At 49.2% G+C, this 27,665-nt stretch overlaps 2 protein-coding genes across 17 annotated transcripts in view; one reads left to right on the forward strand and one right to left on the reverse strand.

The window, feature by feature from the left end:
* Window positions 1-334: 334 nt before the first annotated feature.
* Window positions 335-27,568, forward strand: TMEM218 (transmembrane protein 218; the record flags this gene model as incomplete). Of its 5 annotated transcripts, none has more annotated exons than XM_082475927.1 (5): window positions 336-499; window positions 9,894-10,108; window positions 10,957-11,059; window positions 22,636-22,735; window positions 27,441-27,568. In XM_082475927.1, the coding sequence occupies exons 2-4, from the start codon at window positions 9,999-10,001 to the stop codon at window positions 22,720-22,722; spliced, it is 300 nt and encodes a 99-aa protein (XP_082332053.1). In that variant the 5' UTR covers window positions 336-499; window positions 9,894-9,998. The 5 variants fall into 5 exon arrangements, with proteins under 5 accessions (XP_082332051.1, XP_082332053.1, XP_082332052.1 ...); XM_082475926.1 differs by lacking the exon at window positions 27,441-27,568 and adding an exon at window positions 24,021-24,297; XM_082475928.1 differs by lacking the exons at window positions 22,636-22,735; window positions 27,441-27,568 and adding exons at window positions 10,723-10,800; window positions 14,721-17,307 and having other exon boundaries at window positions 338-499.
* SLC37A2 (solute carrier family 37 member 2) overlaps window positions 20,611-27,665 on the reverse strand; it is a 31,777-nt gene continuing 24,722 nt past the window's right edge. For 9 of the 12 annotated variants that reach the window (XM_082475885.1, XM_082475881.1, XM_082475888.1 and 6 more), the window contains 10 exons: window positions 27,550-27,640; window positions 26,015-26,077; window positions 25,662-25,747; window positions 25,131-25,179; window positions 24,885-24,958; window positions 24,545-24,623; window positions 24,304-24,401; window positions 24,004-24,068; window positions 23,736-23,791; window positions 20,613-22,184 (listed from right to left, as the gene is read on the reverse strand). In XM_082475885.1, the coding sequence (XP_082332011.1) occupies window positions 23,761-23,791; window positions 24,004-24,068; window positions 24,304-24,401; window positions 24,545-24,623; window positions 24,885-24,958; window positions 25,131-25,179; window positions 25,662-25,747; window positions 26,015-26,077; window positions 27,550-27,640 (636 nt within the window). In that variant the 3' untranslated portion in view covers window positions 20,613-22,184; window positions 23,736-23,760. Of the gene's footprint in view, window positions 22,185-23,735; window positions 23,792-24,003; window positions 24,069-24,303; window positions 24,402-24,544; window positions 24,624-24,884; window positions 24,959-25,130; window positions 25,180-25,661; window positions 25,748-26,014; window positions 26,078-27,549; window positions 27,641-27,665 lie in introns of all 12 variants that reach the window. The other 3 variants (XM_082475889.1, XM_082475887.1, XM_082475879.1) reach the window with 2 other exon arrangements.

Below are 27,665 nucleotides of genomic sequence, written 5' to 3' on the forward strand. Positions count from 1 at the left end.
GATGACCATTAGACTCCGGAATAGGCACTAAGGTCTAGAATGGAGGAAGAGGTGGCCAGGACTCTTCGCCTCACAGCCCTGCGCTGCTGTCTCCATGGTAACAGCGAGGAAGGCCGGGAAAGCAGCTCTTCCGCCCAACAACCCGCCCTCAGGCTAGACTGACCAATGGTCCCGTGGGTTACCTAAGGGAAGGTGTGATTGACAACGGGGTGGGGCGAGCGTGGGGAGCCAGGACTGCCTCTATCCAATAGAACATGAGGCCGGTCCCAGGACCAACAGGCACCGGCCAATCGGAGGGCGTAACGGAGGGCGACGTGCCCACCCACCACGCTCCGCGTTGCCTGGAGCCGCGGCGGTTGTAAGCAAATGAGGGGGAATTTGGGCGTTGAAAGAGCGGCGCTGATTAGCGAATCCGGAATTGCCTGGATGAAAACCCACTTGTGATTCGCCCTGAGTAGACCAAATCCCTTGTGGGCTGAAACAGGCCGGACTGAGAGGTGTGAGTAGGGGACCCGGGAGATGGGGAGCCAGAAGGGGGGGGGCGGGGAGGTGAGATGAGTGGGGGTGGCCGCGGAGAGGAGAGAATGGAAGGGGATGGGGCTGAGGAGGCTAGAGGAAGGCGTGGGCGGATGGCGGTGCAGGGACCTCTCAGGCTACCCTCACCGCCGATCTGGACCCAAGGCCTGGCGGCCAATAATTGCTGAATTGGGGGCGGAAAAGGCAGGAATGCTTTATTTCTCATGCTCTTAAGAAAGTGACATGTCAGTGCCCGGTTCGAAATACCTTGTGACCGAAACCTTAATCTCTCTCCCAGCTACTGGTAGGTAGCAGGCGAAAATTCTGAAGATGAGACCTGAGGGCACTGTTTTCCTGTCGCCAGTTTGAATCTGCGACAGGGCGGGGAAATTTAGACTAATACCTTCTCCCAGTTAAGGGAGGACAGAGTTGGGTTTTGGGCTCCTTCTTATGAGAGAGAAAACCTAAAACGTTATCTCCATTCAGGAAGATGTAAGAAGTTTGCAGTGCTTCCTCAGTCATGCCCTATTCTTTTTTTTTTTTTTTTAAAGATATGGCAATTTATTATTTATTTTTTATTTATTTGTGGCTGTATTGGGTCTTCGTTTCTGTGCGAGGGCTTTCTCTAGTTGTGGCAAGCGGGGGCCACTCTTCATCGCGGTGCGTGGGCCTCTCACTATCGCGGCCTCTCTTGTTGCGGAGCACGGGCTCCAGACGCGCAGGCTCAGTAGTTGTGGCTCACGGGCCCAGCTGCTCCGTGGCACGTGGGATCCTCCCAGACCAGGGCTCGAACCCGTGTCCCCTGCATTGGCAGGCAGATTCTCAACCACTGCACCACCAGGGAAGCCCCCATGCCCTATTCTTAATTTATAATTTAACTAAAGTCAGTTTGATCACTAGGAGTATAAGAAGGTTAACTCCAAATCTCAAGCTTTTAAACACTTTCCCCCAAAATATTAAAGACCCAGAACTGGTCCTGAACAGTTGGTCTACACAACGTTATTGTCCATTATTTGCCCCTGCTCTGGCTGAGGCCAGTCTCCACATTATTCCCCAGATACTCAGTGGCCAATCTTGTCTCACCCTCTTTGTTCAAACTATTTTCTCTCCGTGGATCCCCTTCCATTTCCGTTTCACCTTTCCCATTCCTACCCATATGCCAGGGCCCAGCATTAGTTCTAGCTGTACCATGAAGACCCACAGTAACTCCAGCCAAAGCAATATTTCCCCCAAATAATGCAAGTGAAGAAGTGCTCTGAAGATGACAGTGCTCCTGCAGATATGTAGTAGTATTTTTATCTTTGGGGGAAATTAACTATAAATTAAGTTTAGCACATTGTCATATCTCTGTTTAGTGTTTCCTAATTGTTTCATGTGCTGTTGATGTCAACAAACCACAGGCTATTAAGGCAAGAGTAACATCGCATTTCTTTTGTATCCTCAAAGTCTCTACCAGTGCTTAAATCAGATGGAGAAAGACAAGTATCGTATGATTTCACTCATACGTGGAATAGACAAACAAAAATGAACAAACCAAACCAAACAAAAAGAAGACATAGATCCAGAGAACAGAGTAGTGATTATCAGAGGGGGAGGTGGGGAGGGTGCAAAATGGGTAAAGGGGATCAAATGTAGGGTGACAGATGGAAACTAAATTTTTGGTGGTGAGCACACAGTAGGGCATATAGAAGTGGAAATATAATGTTGTACACATGAAACATATAATGTTATAAACCAGTGTTACCTCAATAAAAAATAAATCTTTAGGAAAGAAAAAAGAAAACAGTGGGTTACAGGAGTGAACTGCCCTTCTGGAGGATTCTTCTTCATTTTCCTTTATAGCTGTTCCAAACCTTCAAAGATAATTGGGCGGGGGGGTAACTTTCACACTTTTTTTCTACTTTAAACACTTCAATATGGTTTGAATTTTAAAATATTAGGATAATGCCTCTACCTTTATAATGAAATAAAATGCAAGTCTGGGAAAAATCAATTGTCACGCTACCAAAAATGCCATCGATGTGGCATCATCTGTTAACGCGCTGACAGAAAAGGGGGATCAGTGTATCCAGATTACACCCTTCCACCCTTTTTCCTGCATGCTTCTGTGATTTGAAAGTGCGTAGCGACTGTCGTCCGTTAACCACACCACTCGGGCCCCCAGCAGGCAGCCATCCAGTGCCGGCTTCTGCACTGGGGTCAGTACCTCCTAATTCCTGCAGATTCTAAGCAGGGCTCATTCTCTTTCCTTCCTCGCTCCCCAGAGACAAACGCTCTTCTGAAATTGCTTTCCATCATTTATGCCCATGTTTTTATGTTTACTGTATATGTGTAGCTCATAAACTATATGTATATTACTATTTAGGTATTTTTTAAATTTTAAAGATACAAGTAGCATAGTACTGTGGGCTTCATTTTGCAACTTGCTTTTAGACTCAATATTGTTTCTGAGATACATTCATATCAATAAGGCCAGCTCAAGTTCATTCATTTTAAGTGTTCATTCTGAGTATATAATACCCATTCCCTTACTGATGGACATTTAGATTTTTTCAGATGTTTTGCTATTATGAACACCCTTCTACATGTCTCTTTATGCCAGAGTTTATCTAGGACCGTGGTTCTTTAAGGGGATGGTAATGCCCCTTTGGTCATTTTGGAATTCGTGAGGGCACCCCTCGTTATTATTGTGATTTTGGAGACACTACCAGGGTTTACAAAGCAGGTCTGGGGACGCTAGAAGTCCTGCAATACACTGGACAGCCCCTCATAGTAAAGAATCATCCTTCCTCCTGCACAACTTTTGAGTGTCTCACAGGATACTCATTTATAATATGAGCCTAGAACCTAACTCCATTTTTTGTATAAGCATAATGTATTTTTTGGCACAGTTTAATATAGTAAAATTTCCAGGAATGCAACTCTAATGTAAATCAAGGGGAAAGTATACTTATTTGTGGTTTGGAACTTTTTAACAAGAGTTGTTCATCACTCTAGAAAACCCCGTACCTGAAGGCAGCCCAGCTCGTGGTATTTGAGTTGCCGTATAACACACCTGCATCAGCCAGCATTTGTAGCTTTTGCGTTCATGGTGATTCTAAGTTTAGGTGCGAGCATCTGAGTGCGTTACTTCCTTATGTATTCTAGTGTAGTCAGCCTGAACATTTGTATATTTAAACATATGCTGTTTTATTATGAATTACTTTCCATTTAAAATTGGCTTCTGCGTATGATATAAAGTAGAGATGTGGTTTTATTCTTTTCTGATTGGATAATCACTTGTCCCAACACTATCTATGAAATCCTCTACCCACTGACTATAGAGCCAACTCTGTCTTGTGCAAAGTTCTCATAAATGCATGGATTTGCTTCTGGGTTCTCTGTTTTATTCCACTGGCTCACGTGTCTTTATGCCACTATCACACTGTTTTAATTACCTTGGTTTTATAATGTGTCTTGCGGCAGTTGGTAACACGAAAGGCAAGTTTCCATCCTGCTCTCAAAATTGTTTTCGCTATTCTTGGGCTTTTGCTTTTCCATATGAATTTAGGATCAGTTTTCAAGTTCCACAAAAAATTACTTTGAGATTTTGGTTAGAATTGCATTGGACTGATAGATTAAGGAAAATTGAGATATTTCAATATTAAACCATCCCATCCATTCAGGAACATGAGTTATTTCTCTATTCAGGCCTTTTAAAAATATGTATCTTCAAATAAAGTTTTATAATTTTTGCTATAAAAATCTTCACATCTTTTGTTGGATTTATTCCTACTTATACATGTATACTTATTCATACACACATCTTTTTATTGCAAAAGTTTCAAATATATTCAGAAGTGCAGAAAATAGTATAGCAAACACTCATATATTCACCACCCAGCTTCAACAGTTAACTCATGACCAGCCTTGTTTCATATTAGCCCCCGTCTTCTCCTCTCCCCTGAATAATTACAAAGTTCCCAGACATCGTTTTCTCTTATCTCTGGTGTGCGTGTGTGTGTACCTGTATATCAGAAATAATCTTGTAGCAGTATAACCACAACACCATCACATTTTTTAAAATTTTATTTATTTATTTATTTATTTATTTTTGGCTGCCTTGGGTCTTCGTTGCTGTGCATGGGCTTTCTCCAGTTGCAGCGAGCAGAGGCTACTCTTCGTTGCGGTGCATGGACTTCTCATTGCGGTGGCCTCTCTTGTTGTGGAGCACGAGCTCTAGGTGCACTGGCTTCGGTAGTTGCAGCAGGCGGGCCTCAGCAGTTGCAGCACGCAGGCTCAATAGTTGTGGCTCACAAGCTCTAGAGCGCAAGCTCAGTAGTTATGGTGCATGGGCTTAGTTGCTCCATGGCACGTGGGATTTTCCCAGACCAGGGCTCGAACCCGTGTCCCCTGCATTGGCAGGCGGATTCCCAACCACTGCGCCACCAGGGAAGTCCCCACATTTTTAAAAAAACAATATTTTTCATTTAAAAAATAAACAGCAATTCCTTAATATCATCAAGTATCCAGATACTGTTCAGATTTCCCCAGTCATCTCATAAAAGGTTTTGTATAGTTGGTTTGTTTGAATCAGGACCCAAACAAGGCCCATATATTGCATTTGTCTGGTATGTCTCTTCAGACTTTCTTTGAAGTAAACTTTTTTGGAAAAAAAAAAAAAGTTATAACACACATACCAAAAAATATGCAAATCAGAAGTGTACAGCTAGATACAATTTAACAGAATTAACAAAGCCATGTAACCAACACCCAGATGAAGAAACAAAATTTCATAAGCACCCCAGAGCCCCCTTCAGGCCCCCTCCAGTCACTACTTTCTACAAGGTAACCACACTCCTGACTTCTAACCCCAAAATTAGTTTGACCTGTTTTTAAACATTATATATGTGGAATTATACAGTATGAACTCTTTTGCCTTTAGCTTTTTACACTCAATATTTGCAAAACTCACCCACATTGCTGGGTATAGTTGTAGTTTGTTCATTTTTGCTGCTTTCTACTATACCATTGTATGAATGAAGAGATTGTATGTATAATACCACACTTTAACTATTCGACTGATGGATATTTAGGTTGTTTCAGTTTTTAACTATTTCAAATAGGGCTGCGGTGAACTTTTGTAAATGTCTTTTAGTGAACTTATGTGTATGTGTCTGTTGGGGACACACCCAGGAAGAGAAGAGCTGGGTCTAGGGTTCACGTATATTCAACTTTATTAGATATTACCAAAGAGTCTCCAAAGCGGTAGTAACAACTTAGACTCTCACCAGCAGGATATGAGGGTTCCAGTTACTCCATATCTTTGTCAACACTTGGTGTTATCTGTCATTTTCATTTTAGCCATTCTGGTAGGTGTCTAGAGGTACTGCATTTTGGTTTTCATTTGCAATTTCCTGATGACTAATGAAGTTGGGCACCTTTTCACATATTTGTTGGCCATTTGTATATCCTCTTTGTCAAGTGTTTATTCTTAGCTGCTTGATCTATCAGTTTCTGAAAGAGGTATATTAAAATCTTGCACGAAATTTGTGGGCTTTTCCATTTATTGCGGTGATTCAGTTTTGGCTTTATATGTTTTGAGGCTTTGTTTTAGGTTCATGTGTTTTGAGTTGTATTCTTTTGTTAAATTATTCCTTTTGTGACTGTCGTTATTAATATTTTTCAAAGCTTTACACTCTGTTTTGCTTGATGCTGATATTGCTTTACCAGACTGTATTTTGTTTTGTTTTGCTTGTTTTTTTCTTTTTTTTGGTAATTGTGGTAAAAAACACATATATAAATTTTACTACCTTAACCATTTTTGAGTGTTCAGCAGTGTTAAGTATATTCACATCATTGTGTAACAGATCTCTAGAACTTTTTCATCTTGCACAACTGAAACTCTGTATCCATTGAACAATTCCCCTTTTCCCCTCTTTTTGTTTTGGTAGTATTTGCTTTGTATGTCTTTTTCACTCTCTGTATTTTCAGCCTCTCTCTCATTATGCTTTCTGCGCAGCTATTATAAAGAGCTGTTCGAAAAGAAAATCTAATATAAGAATCTCTTTTAATAGTCAAGTGTAATCTGCTTACATTTACTATGATTACTGTTATATTTGGGCTTAGTTTTACAGACTTATTTTGTATTTTCCTTTGCTTCTTTCCATTCCTGCCTTCTGCTTTCTTCCTTTATTTTTCTCACTCTACTAGTATGGAAGTTATTCATCCTATTTATGTTATCTTGTGTTTACCTATGTGTTTTTTTAACATGCATATTTAGCTTAACAAAGCGTATAGGTAAAATCATTAATTCTCACCTCTTCAGAGCAAAATAATAACTATGGAATGATTTAACTTTGAGCTGTCCTTTCTCACCTTCCACTTGTCGACAAATATTTTAGTTCTTCCTTGTTTTTAACTCATCAAGAAATTAGTCCTTATCATTAAAGAAGTCTTTACTGTCAGTATTTACTAATATTTTTCTCACCATTCCTCCTTACATCTCACACCTTCTTTCTTAGTTCATTTTCCTTCTTGGTGAAGTATATCTATGAGGGGTGAACTCCATTCCAGTCTTTGTATGTCTGAAAACCTCTATTTTACACTCACTCCAGTGGGAACCTTGCATGCTGACCTCCCTCCAGAGAGGTTTCCATTTGTCTCTGCTGGGATCCTATGGGCTTCTCACTGTTAGTGTGGCTTTCATGTTACTCTTACTACTTGGGATTCCCACACCTCAGTGGTAGTGTGATCCGAACCCCTCTCCTGCATGTGATGAAGGATTGGGATGCAGATTTCTCTTGGGTTGTTCTTTTTTCACCCATGGCCTCAGGTTCTTGGCCCGCTTTCTTCTAACCATGTCAGCATCAAATTTTTTAGTCCCTGTTTCAAAGACAGCTGAGCCCTTACAGAGCCCATTTTTATACCTTGTTCTCAGTTCTAGTTCTCTGTATCATGGGTCTGAGACCTCACCTGTCGAGGAGAGGACCACTCCTAAGGTTTGCACCTGGTTCCAGGACCCCTGCAGGTCTTTGGGCTCAGCTCCTGCTTACTATCCAGGCTTTGAGTTACATTTTTGTTTATAGCACTTAAGGATTTCCCTTTATTGCTTTCAAGCTGCGCTGTGTATTAAATTCTTTTCGTTCTATTTTATTAAGCCTTTCTATGTGTTTGCTGTTGTGTGGGGTAATTCCCGTGTCAGCTCTGTCCAGCATATTGACCAGAAGCCAGAGTCATCTTTCTCTAAGATTAGATACGATCCTATCACTCCTTCACTGGACTTTTGTGGGCTTGTTAGCACTGCTTCATGTATTCATCCAACAAATATCTATTACTTATAACCTCTGTAGAAAAGAACCGGCGAGACTGTAGTGAGCAAGATACAAAGTCTCTGCCCTCCTGGAGTTTACTATTCTAGCTGGAGAGACAGAAAGTAAACCTGTGAACAATAAATCAGAATGTGAACTACAGTTTGTGAAGTGCGCTCTGAAGGAACTAGAGTGAATGTGGGTTCCTTCAGCTGGGACAGTCAGGGAAGACCTCTCTGAGGAGGCTGCGTTTAAAGCTGGGTCAGAAGGACGAGGAGCAGCCAGCCCTGCAAATGGTAGACGGCTTCTTTGGGGTCAGGGGTTCATTCCAGGCGTGGAAACAGCAGGCACAAGGACCCAGAAGTGGGAAAACCCTTGGCATATTGAGTTACTGAGGACACCCGACACCCCTGTGCTCTAATGAGGGGAGAATGGGCAAGGGGGCCACGCCCACCTGCTGCCAGGCCTCTCTGCCCACCTCTCCCTTACTCTGTCCTCTGGCCATCGTTCTCTCCCAAATGGGCCCATGCAAAGTCACCTCCTTTGTAAAGCCCTTCTCAAGTCTCAATTCCCATCGCACTTTGTTTTTCCTGCTGATCAGAATGGAGAGTTGTCTGCATAGCAGTGTTCTCCAATAGGTCTTAAGCTTCTGTCAGAAGAAATGTCTTATTTACCTTGTGATCCCCAGCTTGTAGCAATGCTCTACAAGGTAGGTGCAAAATAAATGTTGACTGGGACTTCCCTGGCAGTCCAGTGGTTAACACCCCGCGCTTCCAACGCTGGGGGCGTGGGTTCGATCCCTGGTTGGGGAACTGAGATCCCACATGCCTCTCCATGTGGCCAAAAAAATTAATTAATTAAATAAATAAATAAACAAACAAATAAATAAATAAATGTTGAGTGACTATATGTGGGGTTTTGTTGATTAGCAGTTCATGCTTAGGACTTACTTTCCAATATCTTTATAACAGAAATTCTCATAGGTAATCATTTTTGTGGTATTTAAGCCATTAGGGTAAAGAAAGCCATCAGCCTGAGGAGGAAATTGTGTGCTTAAGGCTTGCATCTGATACTAAAGGGAAAATCAGGGGAAGTACTATATGGTGTTACCCTGGAGTGGGTTGAACGGTGGCCCCAAGAAAGATATGTCCACATCTTAACCCCTGGAACTTGTGAATGTGACAGGTTTATTTGGAAAATGGGTCTTTGCAGATGCAATTAAGTTAAGGATCTTGAGATGAGATCATGATGGATCATTTGGGTGGAACTAAATCCAATGACAAGTGTCCCCAGAAGAGATGGGACAGGAAGAAGACAGAGACACAGGGGAGGCCATGTGAAGACAGAGGCAAAGATTGCAATGATGCAGCCACAAGCCGAGGAACACCTGGGGCCACCAGGAGCTGGAAGAAGCAGGAAGAATTCTCTCTTAGAGCCTTTGGAAAAAAGTGTGACCTGGCTGACACATTAATTTCAGAATTCTGGCCCCCAGGACTGTGAGTGTATAGCTGTCTGTTGCTGTGAGCCACCGGGCTTGTTAATACTATCCCGTCACCTTATACCGCAGTTACGTCTTCTGCAACATGGACATAATACCTACCTCAGAAGCTTATTGCCGTGATTGAATGCGCTATATTTGTAAGGTACTTAGCACAAGTGAACGTTCAGAAGCAGGGATGGCTCTTCTTCTTCTCCAAGGATTAGGAGTTTCTGTCTTGTGATTGCCTGCGGAGTCACAGCTCCCACCACAGACTTAACCTGAGAGCTTCGACTTCTCGTGGGCCCTGGAGCTCTGGGGTCCTGGTACCTTTTACAGCCCTCGGTTAGGGTTTTGTATCAAGGGAGAATCCAGCTCGTAGGTTGTGGGAAGATAAACTCAGATTCCGAATTTGAAGTGACCCACGTGGAGCAGAAAGCAGCTTCTCAGTCCTCACCAAAAAAGAAAGGTTTAGGTTCTAAATTTTTCATTCCTATTAAGGGACTCGACATTCCCAAAGACCTGTACTGACGAATCCTCCTACCACAGCAATCATCAAAAATTCCCCAGAATGAATTGGGACTTTCTGTGTTTGTCTGACCGCCCACCAGGAAACCCAGGAGCGCACGGAAGCCTGGCGGTACCCACAGCACCGGGGACGGACGGCTCATCGGGCCGGGGGGTCCAGGCCTGCAGCTCTCCGCTGCCTCCCCTGCATGGCTGGCACCGTGCTGGGCGTGGGGGCCGGCGTGTTCATCCTCGCCCTGCTCTGGGTGTCAGTGCTGCTGCTGTGTCTGCTGCTGTCCAGAGCCTCAGGTATAGCTAGGTAAGGCCTTCTCTCCAGCCAGGAGTCCCAGGTAAAAGCGATTGGAAGTGCCATCGCTGACGCTCGTGAAACGTTTAGAATTCAGAAGCTCATTGTTGTAACTACTGGCAGTTTGAATGAGTTGCATTTTCACTTCATCATAAGCACTAACTATGTTATTTATGCTCGGAAGCAGAGGTGGGAGGAGAAGGGGAGTGGTGTTTGTCAGCTCTCAGTGTTGAGGAGATGGGGACACAGGGGATGAAAAGGGAATCCGCTTTCGGTGCCTATTGAGTTTCTTGGGGTTGTATGTGTGTGTGTTTCTTAATTGTTGAGATTTACAGCAGGCACTGGGTCCAGCCCCTAAGGCTCCAGACCCGGGTCCTGGGACGCTGAAGAGTCGTAGGTGACTTGGGCTGGCGTTGACTTAAGAAAGAATCAGGCCATAAACTGACTCTAAGGTCACCGTAGAGTCACACTCCCTGGCCAGACAGTGTAGGTACAAATCAGCAAGTTACATCATTTACTCGAGTTTCCTGGTTTAAAACACAGCACTGGGGGGCAGGGCTGCTTCGCTTTTTCCCGATCATGACCGCACAGAGGCAAAGGTAAAAACTACCAATTCCCATTCTTCGGAATTTGGAGTTCCCAGGAATAAACAGGAATGCATCCCGCTGGTACCTGTCTGGGAAGGAGGGTTTTGGGATGAAGGGGAAAACATTTCTAAATTCCCTGGGCGGTGTGGGCAGCACACTGGGCCCTGTTAATGGACTGAAGCAGGATATCCACCCAGGGAAGAGCCAGTCCCGGCCTAGCTGATTAGAAGGGAGACTGAACAGCGCTTTTAACCCTCTGTCTTTCACTGCCAGGTTCTCCGTCATTTTCGTGTTCCTCGGTGCTCTGATCATCACAGCAGTGCTGTTGCTGTTCCCCCGAGCCAGTGAATTCCCCGCCCCTGAGGCCGAGATGAAGGTAAAACCATGGGTTTTGTTTTGCATCCTGGGTTGTGTCTCTTCTTTCTCTTGCTCTGGACCTCCATCCTGCCCCACATGGTCCCTGATGCCAGGAGGGCCGAAGTGTGTTAGAAAAATTGTAAAGTTGAAACCAGGATGGGGGGAGCTCAGAGGGAGTTTTAACCCCCTCCCCCCTCCCCCAGGAAGAGACAGTCCTTCCGATGCCCCCTTGCGACACCCCCGGGCAGCTCTTTGCCTAATCTGTTCTCGTCTCCATTTTGCATCAAGTGGAACGAGCAGTGAGCCCAGAAGCCACCTCGTGGTGTGAGGGCCGGAGCCGGGCAGACAGGCGGGAAGAGCCTGCCCTGAGTAAGAGGCTCCCACTCCCCCACTCCTGGTGGCCTCGGCTCGGAAACGCGCATCCCGGGCAGCACCGAGGCAGTGCTCTCGGGTGCTGGACGACATGCGCTTTCACCTCCGTGTGTTTGCATTTTTCCGCTTGTGGCATGGAGGGAGTACCTTCCATAGAGAACAGCACTGAGGAAGGCGGAGCGCTTCTCTGGAAAGCAGAAGCTGTAGAGATTGGTGCGTTTAATACTAACAGCCTTTGGGGAAGCCCCTTTGGTCCTCGTTTCTAGAACCACATCTCCCAGCACCTACCTGTCTACGTGGATTTTTATCATCTCTCCTAGACCCCACCCATTCTGGTTCATTCCTGACTGGGGCTCTGGCTTTACCATACAGAGCTGGTCTCAGATCCCTCCGATCTTTTTTTTTTTAATTTATTTTATTTATTTTATTTATTTATTTTTGGCTGAGTTGGGTCTTCGTTTCTGTGCGAGGGCTTTCTCTAGTTGCGGCAAGTGGGGGCCACTCTTCATCGCGGTGCGCCGGCCTCTCATTATCGCGGCCTCTCTTGTTGCGGAGCACAGGCTCCAGACGTGCAGGCTCAGTAATTGTGGCTCACGGGCCTAGTTGCTCCGCGGTATGTGGGATCGTCCCAGACCAGGGCTCGAACCCGTGTCCCCTGCATTGGCAGGCAGATTCTCAACCACTGCGCCACCAGGGAAGCCCCGATCCCTACGATCTTGATCACAGTATTGACTTCCTGTGTCCCATTACTTTTTCGAGCAGCTTCTTTCCTCTGTTTTAATTTTTAAGCCGTCACGGTGATAACAGCTAACGTTTTTTAAGGCATCACTGTGTGCCAGGTCCTGTGCTAAGCCTGTTATTGACAAGCTCTCATTTAAACCTCAGGACAACCCTAAGTGGTATGACACAGGTGCTGTCAGTGTCCCCAGTTCATAGGTAAGGACGCCGAGGCTGGAAGGGGTTAGGGTAACTTGCCCAAGGTCATACATGTATAGGAAGAGGCAGAGCAAGGATTCAAGCTGAGGTCTGTCTTCAAAACCTTCATTGTTGGGGACTCCACAGAATATCGGGGGCCTTCGCAGCAAGTGCAGAGGCGACTATTTTGACACTAGACACTAGACTACACAAAATGATATAACTCCTGAACTAAAATCGGCACACATTTCCAGTTCTATCTAGGACTGACCATGGCAAAAGGGAGGAAATTCGTTCTGAAAATTCCAAGGGAAATAATACTTACCACACAAAACTGAGGAATTATTTTCATACGTGCCAGGTTTTTTTTGGTCAACATTTGAAAACCACTCTGACTGTGTCAGGACTGTGTGTGTGAGCTGGGGCGCAGACTCCCACCCTGGTTTTCCTGTCTACAATGGGGAGAGCAATGAAGGCTGCGTATTTCTGGATTGCTGCAGATGTGAACATTGGAAGAAGGGTACAGAGCAAACACTGTTTTGAAATCAATCCCTCTTTCCTCTGTCATATGAGATTCAGACCCAGGAGAGCAGAATGAGCTTTGAGCAAAATATGTTCGTCAACATGGCCAGCAGGATCTCATTTTCAGGTTTTGAGCACCAGCCCCTGCAGCAGCTTGGCTCAATACTGTATCAATAATACATGGCCTGGGCCTTCCTCACCCAAAGCCTGCTAATTGGCTAATTAAAAAGTGAACCGCGTCAAACCAGCAAACACGCAGCTCGCAAGAGACTTGTTCAGTCCTGGAGCCAAGGTCAAAGTTATGTTAAAGCGCTTTCATCAGGCTGACCTTTGTTGTAAGTTGGCTGTTAGGGTAATCTCTGGAGCAGCCCTTTCCTTCTTGGTGTCTTTGGAACTCAGTGATCACAGCAGAGCTCGGACTTGAAAGGTGCTTTGTGTATCGCCACTGTATTAGTTACCTACTGCTGCTGTAACAAATTACCATGAAATTAGTGGCTGACAACACAAATTTACTATCTTATATAGTTCTGTAGGTTAGAAGCCCCACATCAGCCTCACTGGGCTAAAATCAAGGGGTTGGCAGGGCTGTCTTCCTTTCTGGAAGTTCTGCGGAAGGATGTTTCCGTGCCCTTTCCTGCTTCTGGAGGCCACCCTCGGCTTGCAGTCCCCTCGCTCCATCTTCAGAGCCAGCAAAGCAACGCGTCTCTGACTCTGCCTCCATCCTCACATCTTTCTCTCTGACCCTCTCTCCTGCATCCCTCTACCACTTCTAAAGACGCTTGGGATTACATAGGGCCACCTGTATTGGACAGTTCAGGCCAATCTCCCTATTTTAAGGTCAGCTGATTAGCAACCTTAATTCCATCTACAACCTTAATTCTCCTTTGTCATGTAATTTAACATATTCAGACTTTCTGGAGATGAGGATGTGGACATGTTAGGGCCGTTATTCTGTCAGCCACAGTCGCCCTTCAGGTATTTTGGGTTCTCTTCAGGTACTGGGTTCTGAAAGCTTCCGGAAGTTGTGGAGTCCCCAGTCACTTGGTTTGTGCTGCTGCTCTCTTAAGTCTATAGATTAAACTGCTTTTTCCTGCCCAGACTTAAGCAGCACCATTTGGATCTGCGGAAAACAGAGCTCTGGCTGTGAACAGTAGACAAGCAGGGCCAATACCAATCATAGGTTTCTGTCAGCAAAGACCAACAGCTTCGGGGCCTCAAGTACAACTGGTTGCCAAGCAGCCAACTGCACGAATTGGGGCAAGTTATCTCTCCTCTTCGTGTTTCAGTATCTCAGGAAAATGGCTATTTCCTCCAACCCTTGGAATGCTGGGTTACGAATGTTAGGGTTCAGAACTCTTCTGATGAAAGTTTTAGAGTCACCTTTTCATTTTGAAAATGACATCTCCTGAGTTGGCAATGCGTTGATGATGGGAGGGCTCGGGTCCTGGGTGTGTGGGGTTTATTATACAATCGTATCTTTATGTATGTTTAAAATTCTCCATGAGGAAAAGTTGACAGCCACCAAATGAGCCTTCCAGAGACCAAGCAAGCAAGCTTCTCATCAACTCTTTCAGAGAACTGATTTCAGAACAGAAAAGGACTCGTCCAGGGTCTTCAGAGTGTTTGTGAACCTCCTACGTGGAGCCATGTGTTCCCTGGACTTCATTAAGCCTCTCTTTATCTTGTATTTCTGGCTCAGCACGTTGAGAAAAAGGTTCTTTCTTATCCATTTGCAGGGTAGACTCAGGGCAGGATGTTACTGGAAGTTACAAATATGGACAGACTCTGGGCCCATTCATCAGAGATTACAGATGAGCACAGCCAGGGTGCGGAAGTGACAGTAATTTCGCTTTTGATGTTTCCTTCTCCAGATTGTAGATGCCTTTTTCATTGGCCGCTATGTCCTGCTGGCTTTCCTCACTCTCGTCTTCCTTGGGAGCCTTTTCTTGGTTCTAATCCATCACATCCTGGAGCCAATCTATGCCAAACCACTGCGGTCCTACTGAGCCATCTTCAGGAAAACCAAGACCCTGTTCTTTCCCTCGCTTTGATGTCACTGATGAGCAGAAAGGTATTGTTTGGAGTCTTGTTCTGACAGCCTTCCTGCCTTAAGATCAGGGGATCATCTCTTCATCACTAAGACAAATCCCTTGAGTCCTGGCTTCCAGAAACAGGGTTGCAAAATTGCCCCTGGGGAGAGATTCTCACCAGCTTAAGAGGGATATTGCCGTCTTCTTAGCACCTGTACCTCAGATTTTCCATCTCTTTTGAAAAGGAAATAGCAACAGGGATCTGCTTAGAGTAGGTTTTCAATGAAGACTTCAGTAAATGAATTTTGGGAGAAGGGGCACTCTGGCTTCTGCTGTCCAATAGATGGAAGAATTTGGTCCTTTTTGATACTATGAAAAATTGTCAGTTACAAGGTCAAGATCATTTGGGAAAGAAAGACAAAGTTCAAAAGGTTATTTCAGTGTGATGACCTGGAGACATATCCAGGTGCCGGTTCCGGAGCACTCCGCGTATCCTGACACCGGGCTCCACAAAGGCCATGGTGTCACCTCCCGCTGCTCCAAGAAAGCAAGCAACAGCAGCCAAAGGACTGGCTTTCACCTCGAACTCCTGGCCACAGCCTTCTAAATCCAGCATTTCTATATTTCAGGTTTACTCGGGGATTAGAGGCAGGGTATGGAAACGTCAGTTGTGTGTCCTGCTGCTGTCTCTCTGGATTCTTTTTCTTCCAGGATTCGGCGGCCTTTGTTCCCTTATTTGGCTACCATAAGAGTCCATTTGGGGTTACTGTCATCTCTTTCATCTTCGTAGTTCTTTCTCCAAAGCTGGTGAGGAATGTATATGCCCAGGCTTAGGTATAACTTTATACCTAAGCCCCCAGACCAAGTGAAATTTGTTATTAACTAGATGGGCTCTAGGCTGGTTCCATTTTGGAAATCTCATCCTGGCTCCCTAGAGCTATTTGAAGGAGGACTTTCTGGCTTAAAATTAAGAACCAGAAAACAAGTTGGAAAAAGAACTTTGATTGAGTACATGCTATATGCCAGTAGTACACTAATCTTTTTTTTTTTTTACACAGATGTAAATGACAGGCTTGTGTGTTAAGGGCAAAAATATGCTTCGTACAAAGGGTATTTTAGCTCGGCCTGCCTTCTGTAGATCCTGTAACTACCAGCAGTGGTGACATAAATGATGGGTCACTTTTTACCTTCATATGCCAAGCAGTCATGTCCAGCCCTGAAAACAACCCTCACAGGGTTGGGATAAGAAGTAGAAGTCTGGGAGGGCACAAAATGAATTTCACTGAGTTCTACATGGGGTACCCCGATAATCAATGGCTAATATGGCACCCCCTGTGCTCACGGCCTTCCTGGGGACAGGGCTTAGAGGGCATCCCTTAAATACAAACAAATCATCTCAGGGTCCCATTCATCCTTCTTTGATCAATGGCCTTAGTGCAGGTGGTGCCACCCAGAGGGGATCCCGCGGCAAAGAGACTGTGGTGATCCCACTGTCTGGAAGCGGGGGAGGGAGAGTGAATCAGGGCTTCCATATAAGAAGACAGGTTATTTCACAGCCTCTTAAAATTGCATCCTGACGAAAACCACATCAGCAGGACGCCACAACGTTCACAGCGGAGACGTTTGCCTGATCCACTAGGTGGCGCTGTCTCAAGCCGGCAGAACACACTAGGTAATTTTTTTGACAAGTTCCTTTTATTTCTCACTGGTAAAACAGAAGTAGAGCTAACATTCTTTCCTGACGCATGGTATCGGATATTTAATCTAAGAATTCATCAGAGTTATTGTACGCTGTTCAGTTGCTAGCGAATGCACTGCCATTCATGCATGCTGCACACAGCAGGTGTGGGCACTCACTCAGCATTGACTGTGCTCCCACTGGGTGTGAAGCACGGTCCTGGTGGAGTAAATCCATCCGAGAATGAGGCTCTGAGGCATCCAGGCTGTCTTCCTCACTCCTTCCTGGGATGAAGGCATCCAAATCATTTTTAAATGTTTTTATTCTAACATAAAGTAATCCATTTCTTGATCTGTTCTCTGAGACATAAACTTTTCTGTCAGCTCTGTCCTGTTGCTGCTGCAGTTGAAGGGTTTTGTTTTGCTTTGATTTTTATTCACGTGTAAAGAAACCTGCTGCAATTATTTCACAGATGAGAGACAGGCAGAGAGATACAGGGGTTTAAAAAGTTGCCCAGCTTATTAGTAGTGAGGTTCACACTTTGCATCGGGATCCTGACATTTCATTTCTCAGATAGTTTTAAGGATCCGTTTTGGCTTTCAAACAACTCCTTATTTTTACATTGGCTAATACTATTTCTTAGCTATTTGTACCCACCATTCCCCTGACCCATATCCAAAAAAGGTAAACGTTTCATTAAAGAATTCCTAATTAACATTTATAGTACAAATAAAAAACATTTTATCATGACTTCTTGGCATAAAGCTTCAAGTATTTGGCTCTTATTACATAGGAGCAAGTTTCCAGACATGGGAATGGGAACCGCATGGAAGGGAATCTGGAGAAGTGCTGATTCTCCTCACAGGAGCATAAAAACTCAGGATTGGAAGGGATGCTGTAGTCCATAGAGTTCAATCTTTCATCTCTATTTCCAACGCAATACTTCGGAATATTCTGTTCTTCACTTGCTGAAATCACAATTTTTATTGTATTGAGCAAACACGTAGGAGGCACTTTTCTAAGTGCCTTCTTACGTGTTAACTTATGTAATCCTTATAGCAACCCTGTGAAATAAGTGCTCTTAATACCCCCATTTCACAGACGGGGAACAGGCACAGAGGGGTGAAGTGGTTTGCTTGAGGTCACTCAGCTAGGGTTTAAACAGGACTCAGGACCTGAACTCAGGCAGTCTCTGTTCTTCTCTTCCTTACATCGTGTTGCTCCATAAGATGCAAACAAAGGAAAAGGAGGGACCAAGGAATACCAAGGAGAAGCAGTTGAGTCTCGAGGAAAATCCAGCATCTTAGGAATTGGCCAGGAATCCAGGGCAATACAGTTAGAAGCAACGTGGACCTCAGGGACAGCCTCACTGATCACCTCTGGTTTGGGGTGGCGGGGTCTCTGTGCTGTGAGACTTTGCTTAGAGATACCGAGGGAGCGGCTTGTGGACTGAGTATCAAGGATATACGCCGCAAGCTCTCTCTTCAACACTGTCTGCCCAGAAAGTTTGGTACTTGGCTTGGTTTTCAGAGGTGCCAGTGGGAGAATCAGAGCCACGAGCCAAGAATATGTGTTTGTTTCTCGATCTCTGTCTCTAGCAGACCACACTGGTTGCTGTTTACTCAAGGAAAAAAAAAATATTCCCCAGTCCCCCCACTCCCAGCCCACTCAACACACACCCTCCTGCCTCAGTTTCCTGGGACCTAAGAAATGACAGCAAGGATCAAACCTGGGGCCCAGCACCACAGACAGAATGAGAAAGTTCATTTTTCTGGTTTTCCTCACACACGTTGGATACTGTAAAGGGTGTACATTTAGCCCAGGTCCTGCCTTCAGGGAACTCGGGGTAGTTACACATGTGGCATTTATATGGTATCCAAATGCTCCATGGCCATCCTCTCCACTTTTTTTTTTTAAATCTTTGCGGATTTCTTTGGTCTTGCTGTCTTCATATTGATGTTGGCCCCATTTTACACTGGGAACATGTAATAGTTTCCTATTGCTGCTATAACAAATTACCACAAACTTAGCAGTTTAGAAGAATACCAATTTATTATAGTTCTGGAGGTCAGAAATCTAAAATGGGTTTCACGAGGCTAAAATCAAGGTTTTGGAGGCTCGAGGGGAGAATCCTGTTTCCTTGCCTTTTCCAGCCTCTGGAGGCTGCCCATATTCCTTGGCCCTGCATCCACCTTCAAAGCCAGCACCTTCTGACAGTCCAGTGGTTAGGACTCGCCGCTTTCACTGAACCTGAGGACACAGGTTCGGTCCCTGGTCAGGGAACTAAGATCCCGGCACGTCACTCGGTGGCAGCCAAAAATTTTAAATTTAAAAACTAAAAAAAAATTTTTTTAAGCCAGCATCTTCTAATCTGACACCTGACACTCTTGCCTCCCCCTCTGATTTGTAAGGAGCCGTTGTGATTACATTGGGCTCACCCCTGACAATCCAAAATAGTCTCCCCATCTCGTGGTCCTTAACCACGTCTGCCAAGTCTCATTTGCCATGTAAGATAGCATTCACCGGTCCTGGGAGTTAGGCTGTGGACCCCTCTGGAGGAGGGGGCATTATTCTGCCTACCCCAGCATATCCGGCCCCTCTTCCGCCTCTAAGGACTGCCTCCTACCTTCCCTCTTCCATCCTCTCCGTACCCCACGCCTTCACGCATGAGACCTGCCCCATTAGCTCCAGTGCCACTCTCCAATTCTCAGGGTGCCCACCTGACACCCATGATGTGTTGATAACTTCCCCCGACTTCACTCATAGTGGCCGCCTCTGAGTGCTAAGATCCACCAAGAGCCGCTTTCCTTTTCTTGGCTTCTCCCCACCCCCTCACTAGCCCAGCCTCCCAATGGATCTCTAAAGGAGACATGCAAAGAGTTATTGCTTTTTAATTACAAGTGCTATTGTAACATCTATAAGGAAGAACACTTTAAGCTTAATTGAGACCAAATGTGAAGTTAAATTAAATGAATAACTAATTAACGTAATGCTCATGCATTAGCCTCGAGTGAGTGCCGAGGCCCAGAGAGGGGGCAGGTCCTGGGCCTCCAGGGACAGTCAGTGCCCAGAGCTGCGGGGATGGGGTGCGGGGCAGGGATCCTGGGCCTGGGACCCAGGTGTGCAAGGACAGAACTCAGGGCCCGGGGCCCCGGACTCCTACCTACACCCCAGCCTTCATTTCTGGGGCCCGTCCCGAGCTCCCACACGCCCTGTGCATCTCCCTAGCGCCACACTGAGCCGCCGGCACCAGAGAATGTCTGTTCATTTTCCAGTCCCTGGGCCTAACACATTTAGGGGCTTGGTGCGCGTCCATTTTCACGTCCTTCCTGTTCATTCTTCCTTCTGGATGGTCACATCTGTTCCTCCATTGCCACTGGGATTGCCCTCCTGCCAGCCCTGTCCCTTCAGGGCTGGACGAGTGGATGGCGAAGTCTTTCAACTTGAGTCACCCACCCTGGTGTTTTTTCTCGCATTGTTTAAACGTTTCCCTGTTCCTGTCTTATCCCCTAACTAAACAAGCCCCTGAGGGCAGGGCGTGGGTTGACACTGACTTGTCTCCCTGATTCATAGCGATGCTCTGAGGGAGGTAACGTTATTACTGTTTTCTAATGAGGAAAAGGCTCGAAGCCATCAGTGGTGAGGCTGGGGAAGAGACCTCCAGAGTGAGCGCCCAGGGAGGGACAACACCCTGCCAACACTGCCCCAGAAGCGGGTGGGCGAGGGAGCCTGTCTCCCTGCAGGGAGCAGAAAAGGAGCCCCGGCACGGGCTCTACCGTGGGATGATGGCGCCATCTAGTGGCTTCCCTGAGTGCTGCTGGCAGGTAAACCTGATCTTTTTTTTGTTTGTTTCGTTTTGTTTATTTATTTTTGGCTGTGTTGGGTCTTTGTTGCTGCGCGCAGGCTTTCTCTAGTTGTGGTGAGCAGGGCTACTCTTAATTGCAGTGCGTGGGCTCTCTTGTTGCGGAGCACGGGCTCTAGGCGCGCGGGCTTCATTACCCAGCACACCACCCTGTGGCCCTGGGACGCTGCCCCAGCGGCCCACGTGAGCCCTGACAGGACGAGCACAGGCACAGCTGGTGACATCTGTATCGGGGCTAATGGGCAGCTTCAGAGGGCAGACAGAAATGCCAAGCGCTGGCCTGGCAGATCCAAGGGTTTGGGGCGGCCAGAACACCCGGGAGGGGAGGCCAGCTGCAGGGGGCCTGCGAGCTGCACACGTAACAGCTGCCTGAACGCAGCCGGCAGCACCCGCCCTCCTTGCTAGTCACGTCACCCCGGTGCCTGTGCTTTGGGTGTCAGTCCTTTTTCTGTGTCCACTACCTACTCCGTTCCCAGAGCAGAGCTGGCAGACAGTGAGCACTCGGCAACCACTGGCATTTCATTAGCAAAATATTTAATAACGTAACTGGTACTTTGGTCATGCCCTCCGCCCCACCCTTCCCCTACAGCACCGCCCTGACAAGCCATCTTCCCTGGGGACACAGAGGGCTGGGATGAGAGCAGGCAAGGGGCCCTCCCAGTCGGGAGTGACGCCTCCCCTGTCTCTCCCTAGGCCTGCCCTGGAGGATACGGCAATAATGCTTTCATCAAAATGGGTCAGGAGTTAGAAACAGGATCAAATGGAGGGTAGATGGAGGCGTGCCAACGTGGGGAAACACACGGAGAAAACTGGCTTGTGGACAAAGGGACAAAGAGAGGCCGGGTGGCTCTGAAATAGCGCTTCTAGGTTCAGGCTGATTACAGAGGCTCACGTTTAACGTGAGAAGGGGAGACGTGCTTTTTCCAGGCCGTGGCCCTGCTGAACCTCTGCCTTCTGTCTTGGAATCTGAACAAGCAAGAGTCTGAGCATATCCTTTCTTGTACTAAAATGCGGACACCGCTTAGCCCTGATCCCTTCTGCTGGCGGCCTCCAGAGCTCAGGCCTTCATCGCTGGCAGCGTAACTGACGCCTTCGGGGCCCTCACAGCTCCTCCTCTCCTTCCGCTCCCCTGCCCAGGACTGTATACTGTGTGGTAAATCACTTCTCTGTCATCAAGGGCTTTGCAGTTAATAGATACTGTTTAATAATCTTTAGGACCAGGCAGCCTCTATGCTCTGTTAGTCCCCAAACAATGATGAAAACCTCCCCTGACGTATTCCCGGCAGCCACGAGACTAGTTACCCATTCATAAATCTTAAGAATGCATGTCCTGTTTCCAAGTACCCGCCCCCCTGCCCCAGGTTAACTATAAAATTGTCCTGATGGCCCCTTGGTGGTGTGGAGCGCTCCCAGACCGCCGTCCACCTGACCCCAATCCCGATCCCACCCTGTAAGTGACCCTATACTAAACTGGTCCATTGATCACACGGAGCTGCCTCCTCAATTTTTGGTCTCAAGGTGCCTTAGTTCAGTGGGCACTTTGCATCCCCTCCGTCCTCCCACAAGGCCCTTGAGTCTTCTGTGGCCTCAAGCTTGGTGGTCCCCTGCTGGTGGAGAGTCTCCTAGCCCGTGGAAGCCTCGTGGGCTGGGCTGGCTGGTGTTGGGTCCAGAGGCTTTGCCTCAGCCATCTGTGGGGGGGAACTGTGGGACCCGGCGAGGGCCCTCCAAGTTTCTGCTGCGATCGGGTCCTCACATTTCTCTATACCTGCGTGAGGAGCAGAGAGGCAATGGAAGAGAAAGTGAGACAGGGGTTAGCAAGCTCCTGCCCCAACGGTGGGGACGGGGAAGGCAGGTCCCGAGGGTCCCTTAATAATTGCCTTTCATCCCGTTCACTATGATTAGGGCTCCCTGTCACCTCTTCAGCAAGCAGGGAACACCAAGCCAGAATAATGTGAAAAACGTTACAATGTCTGTACCGCGTTTGACCACTCTGCAAAGCAGTACCACATACCCAGCTTGTCGCAGCCTGAGATCAGCCCTACCAGGTATTTAGAAACGAGCATCCCCATTTGACACACAAGGACGCGGACATTCAGAGAAGATGCCCAAAGCTCTATAGAAGCAGGTGAGCAGAGAAGCCAGGATGGTCCAGCATTTCTGGTTTCAAGCCCCGAGCTCCCTCTGCCCAAGCAAGTGACTCTGCTTCTCCCACACAGGCCTTCCTCAGAGAAGGACCCGCTGAGGATGCAGAGAGACGCCAACCCCGCACACCTGGGGTCAAACTCAGGCTCTGCTGGGACTAGCTAAAGGCCTGAGGTATGTTCCATGAGTTCTGAGCCTCTGTTCTCTCACCTCTAAGTGAGAACATCTACCTCTCAAGGCTGCTGAGAGGGAAGCCAGTACAGCTACAGACAGACTCAGCTCACGCCCAGAGCAGACGCTTACTGCGCACTCACTCTTCCCTTTCTGCATCACTTCCTCTCCTCCCAGCGTCCCCCCAGGCCTGGCCCGGGGACGGCAGGTGGAAGGAGCACTGGTCACGTGAGGTGCCATCACTGCTCCCCTCCAGGGCAGGGCACGGCACAGACTCCGCCAATGCCTCCTGCCCTGCATTCTTCTCCCCCTGAACCCGGACGACGCCGTCCTCAAAGGGAAGTTCTCCCCCAGATACAGTGCTGGTTACCATGACCCCAGTGGGCTCTTCCTCACATTTACCATCCAGACCAGGTCCATCGCTCCGGCAGCTTCTCATTAGCAAGAGCTTCCTAAGGAGAGCCAGAAAGGCCACGAGAGAACATTGCCAAGCCCAGCACCAGCCGCGCAGCCCAGCCTCTAGCGCCCTGCCTCAGCCGCGGGCCCATCTGCGCGGCCTCCACACCGGCCACCGCTGGGCAACAGGCAGAGAGCACAGCAGGCCAGCTTTGGGTTTTGCTCCAGAGGCTTTGCTTGGTAGCCGCTTCTGTCTGCACACCCCAGGCAGAGGGGCCAGATGCCCTTGGTTTCTGAACTTCGGAGGCACAGACGGCTCAGCGTCCAAGTTCAGAGGGAAAACGATTTCCCTGGATGCTGCCCCCTCTGTCCCGGGGTCTGCGTCCAAAGCCCTATCGCTCTCCCTAAGGACGAGGGGCTGCCGACCTTCACAGCAGCTCCGGCCCCTTAGGAAACACTTCCCCAGCACCACACTCCGCCCAGACTCAGAGTCTTTGGAACTGGCCCCCAAGGAAAAAGCGAAAGTCAGAAAAATCACACTGAAGGAGAGAGGCTTTGCATGCGCTCTAAGGGCACAGGAGTTAACAGACTTGAAGAAAATACTCACAAAGTCACGGGACTTGAGGAAAATACTACCGCGCGTGGGTTAGGGCCACACTAGAGCTATGGAGACACATGGGGATAACAGAGGACAGGTTAGCGGGGCCGGGGGCCAGGCAGGGGTTCCCGGAGCACGCGCAGCGTCGGCTCCGAGTTCCTGAGGTCTGGGCGGAGCTAGGCTCAGACTGGTGCAGAGCAACTGAGCGCTGGATTTGACTCCCGGGAGACGTGAGGCCGGGCAGGCAGGGCTCCGGCTCTCCCTCCGCAGGACTTACCCTCTGTCTCTACTCAGGGATGCCTTCCAGGCCAGGATCTCTTTGTACACCAGCCGGCAGAGGAGCTGAGGCGAGGGAGGGCGACAATCAGCGTGGAGCACGTGGCTGGTCCCCAGCCCTAGGTGACCGCCGGGCTGGCTCACAGCGTCACTCCGCAGGGGTCCACCCATGGGACGCAGAGTGGTTCCGAGCAAAGCCCTGGATGGCCGACACTTCGGACCACTTTGGAACTTTCCAGGGTTCCAGCCCCGCAGGACAGGGCCCCTCCCCATACCCATCTGTGCGCCCCACAGCTCTTACCAAGCAGGCCAGGATGTCGGCAGTGATGAGCATGTAGAAGACGTTGTTCCAGCCTGTGGGGGAAATGAGCCCGGCCAGCAGAGGCCCCAGAGCCGCACCTGTGTGGAGCACAGCATGAGAGAAGGGCCCTGGACCAGGGACCCTGGCCCTCCCTGCCCGCACGAGGGCAGCATCCCAAGCGCGCGCCCGAGACCAGGCTCGGGGCCCGGCTGCCAAGAGCCAGAGAGCCAGAGTCACAGACCTATGGATCCAGTGCCGTCGATGATGGCTGTGACGGTGGAGAGCGCCTTCGCGTTGCCCTTCAGGCTCTTGTGCGTGCCCTGGGGAGAGAGAGCAGAGTGGGGAGGCCTGAACCAGGAGGCGGCACCGAGCAGGACCAGGACCAGGACCAGGACCAGGAGAGGGACGGGCTCAGGGAAAGGCAGCGCTGGGGGCTTGGAGCTGGGAGGAAAGGGGGCCGACGAAGGATTCTGAAGGACTTTGAGGATCTCGTCTCTGTAGGCTGGGGGAGGGGGAAAGACGTGGGGAAGATGGGCCTGGAGACAGAGGCCCTGGCCAGTCCCCAAGGTGGCTCCGCTTACCAGGTCAGCCGAGACAGCAGTGGTGATGAGGGCATAAGGGCCGTTGACCAGGGCTCCACAGATGAGCAGCATTACTGACGTGGTGATGGAGACGGCCCAGTTAGAGAGGAGAGGCCACCGCCACCCCCAGCCCCAAAGCGGGCGAGTCCCCCAGGCGTCAGGCTGAGAACCTCCACTTCCCCGAGCCTCCCACCCACGTCCCCAAGCCAGCCTCGTGGTGTCCCCAAGGCAGCGCCACTCCCTCACCTATGGAGATACTGATCCCGCTCTGGCCAACGTAGTTGTACAGGAACATCTGAGAGAGGAGAAGGGGGAAGACAGAGTCATACACACCCTGGCTTCCCCACAGGCTGCCTCCGTTAGACTGGAGCCCAGAAGTCTGGGAACCCCAGAGGTCCCCTTTCTCCTTTTCCTTCTCATACCCAGGCCTCTCGGTCTTCGTGTCCCAGGGATGCAGGGTCTAATACGTGGTAATCTATCATTTCCCTTTGCCCCCCCAAAGTCTCCTCTCATATCGAACCTCAATCACTTATTCTTTCCTTGGTCAAGAAGCTCAGCAGCTGGCCTCCCCCTTCTCACCAAGGCCAAATAACCACGAATCCCTTTCCAAAATTCTCAGTCTGGATCTCTTTCCTGTGCTGACCCTGGCTTCTCCTCCCCTGGCCGTGCACAGGGATGTACACACGCAAAGAGACAGGTGTGCGTGTGATGCCCGGGCGTGCACAGAGTTCAGCGGCCCACGACACACACACACTTTGCCCTTGAGGTTCTACGCACCATGGGGGCAGCCAAGATCAGCATGACGCAGCAGGTGGTGGCCCTGCCATTGGTGTAGTCAGAGATGAGCCCCGCCAGGATGCCGCCTGGAACACAATGTGCACGTGGGACCCCGAGCACTGCCCCATCACTCAGCCCAGCGCGAACCGGGGCCGGGCACCCAGAGCCAGCTGAGTGTCTCCCTCCGCAGCCTTCCCCACACCCACTGCTCACGGGAAGACCACCTGGGCAGGATGCCACCTTTTCCCTCTGATGCCACCTGCCTAGGTCACATCCCACTGGACCCGTCCCTTTTTTCTACACCCTGACAAGAGGGGGATGCAGCCTAGAGGCAGAGCAGGGCATGGCCTCACCTACGATGCCACCAACATCGAAGAGCGTGGACAGGTCCCCAGACTCCTTGGCACTAAAGTGAACTGTGGAAAACAAAAGCATGTGTTCAGACCTGGGGGCTCAGGGCAGACATCCTGGAGGGCCACCGCTGGGAGCGTCCCTGCAGACACCTGGTCCAGTATCATCTTCAGAGGAAGGAGTGGGGGGCCATGGAGAAGTGATTGGCCAAGGTCACAAGTGAGTCTGCGGCAGTTTGGGACCGGATGCCCCTTCCGGCCCCAGTCCTGTTGGATGGCCTCGACCTCCCGGAAAAGCCCTTCTATGAAAGCACTGGGATCTGGCCCCTGAGGACCCTGTCCCACTGGGGCACAACTGCTCTCTTTGAGCCTCAGCCTGTCCAGCCACATTCCTGCCCTCCCCCTGACCGAGCGGCTGGTCCCCACAGAAGCTTGTCACCTCCATTTGAGGTCCCTGCTTATGAACAGAGCCAGGAAGGAGGCTCGTGGGAAAATGGGGACCTCAGGTCCCAGACCTCGCCCTAGAATTAGAAAAAGGGACGCCCAGAAGCTTGACTTGTAGCCCAGCCCTCAAGGTTGACTCACACTCTGTAGCCAGCATCAAGGCCACAGAACAAAGAGTCAGTGACCACAGGGTTGCCCTGGCGCTCTGCCCCCGTCGTCGAGAGAGGCCCCTCAGATGGGGCCAGGGGCGGGGTTGGGGGGGTGAGTTACAGCCTGAGACCCGGCCCTGACTCATCCCCACCGCATCCTGTTCGGTGCAAGGATGCCGTGTGGAGGGCAGCCTCGTCCCTCCCACGGGGCCTGGAGGGAGCCCGGCAGCCCTGGCTGAGCGGTCCTTGGCCCTGGTGGAGCTCTGAGGCTCTGAGGCTCTGGGGGCGGAGCTGCCCCCTGATAGAGTAGCGCCACATGTGGAAAACCAGAGATCCAGGACAGGGGAACATAAACATCCTTTTCAACCACAAGAGTGACCTCTCCTCATCTGTCCATCCTCGGGCAGGGGCGGAGGCAGGGGAGAGGAGGACCACAAGGCGGGCAGCCCAGCAGACCCAGGCACAGGGCATGAGTCCCCCGAGGCTCCCGGCAGCCCTGCTTGGAAGAGAACAGTGTTTACTGCCAGGCTACAGGCCCTCTTCCTTGGGCTGCGGGAGGCTTAAGGGGCTCCTGGAGGCACTCAAAAGGCAGACCGTTTCCAGCACCCTCCGGTCCCGCCCATCTATGAGCCAAGCAGCCTGGAGGGGGGTTTCTCCTACACCTGAGGCTGGAGAAGAAGTGAGGGAGGATCGCAGAACAGAGCTTTGAGTTCCTAACCCCGACTCAGTGCCAAGGGAGGAAAAGTGGCTGGAATCAGGGACTGGGGTGGGGGTGGGGGGTGCGTCTGCAAGGTTTAGCTTCCCATTAAAGAAAAAAAATTTCCCTCCTGCCCTAGGAGAGGTTCAGCAGAAATCCTGCCTATTCCTGGAGTCATACGCATCACGTGACAGGTTTCCTCCTCAGAGACCCCTCCGTTCCTCACCTCCTCTTCCCCGGGTACTCACCCACATTGAAGATGTAGAGGGGCAGCCAGTAGAGGAAGGTGTAACTGACCAGCTTGGCAAAGAGCAGACACAAGGAGAACTCGACCACACCCTGGGGAGCGTAACAGAGGGCGCGA

The sequence above is a fragment of the Balaenoptera physalus genome (genome assembly GCF_965194825.1).
Source record: "Balaenoptera physalus genome assembly, chromosome: 10".
NCBI lineage: Eukaryota > Metazoa > Chordata > Mammalia > Artiodactyla > Balaenopteridae > Balaenoptera > Balaenoptera physalus.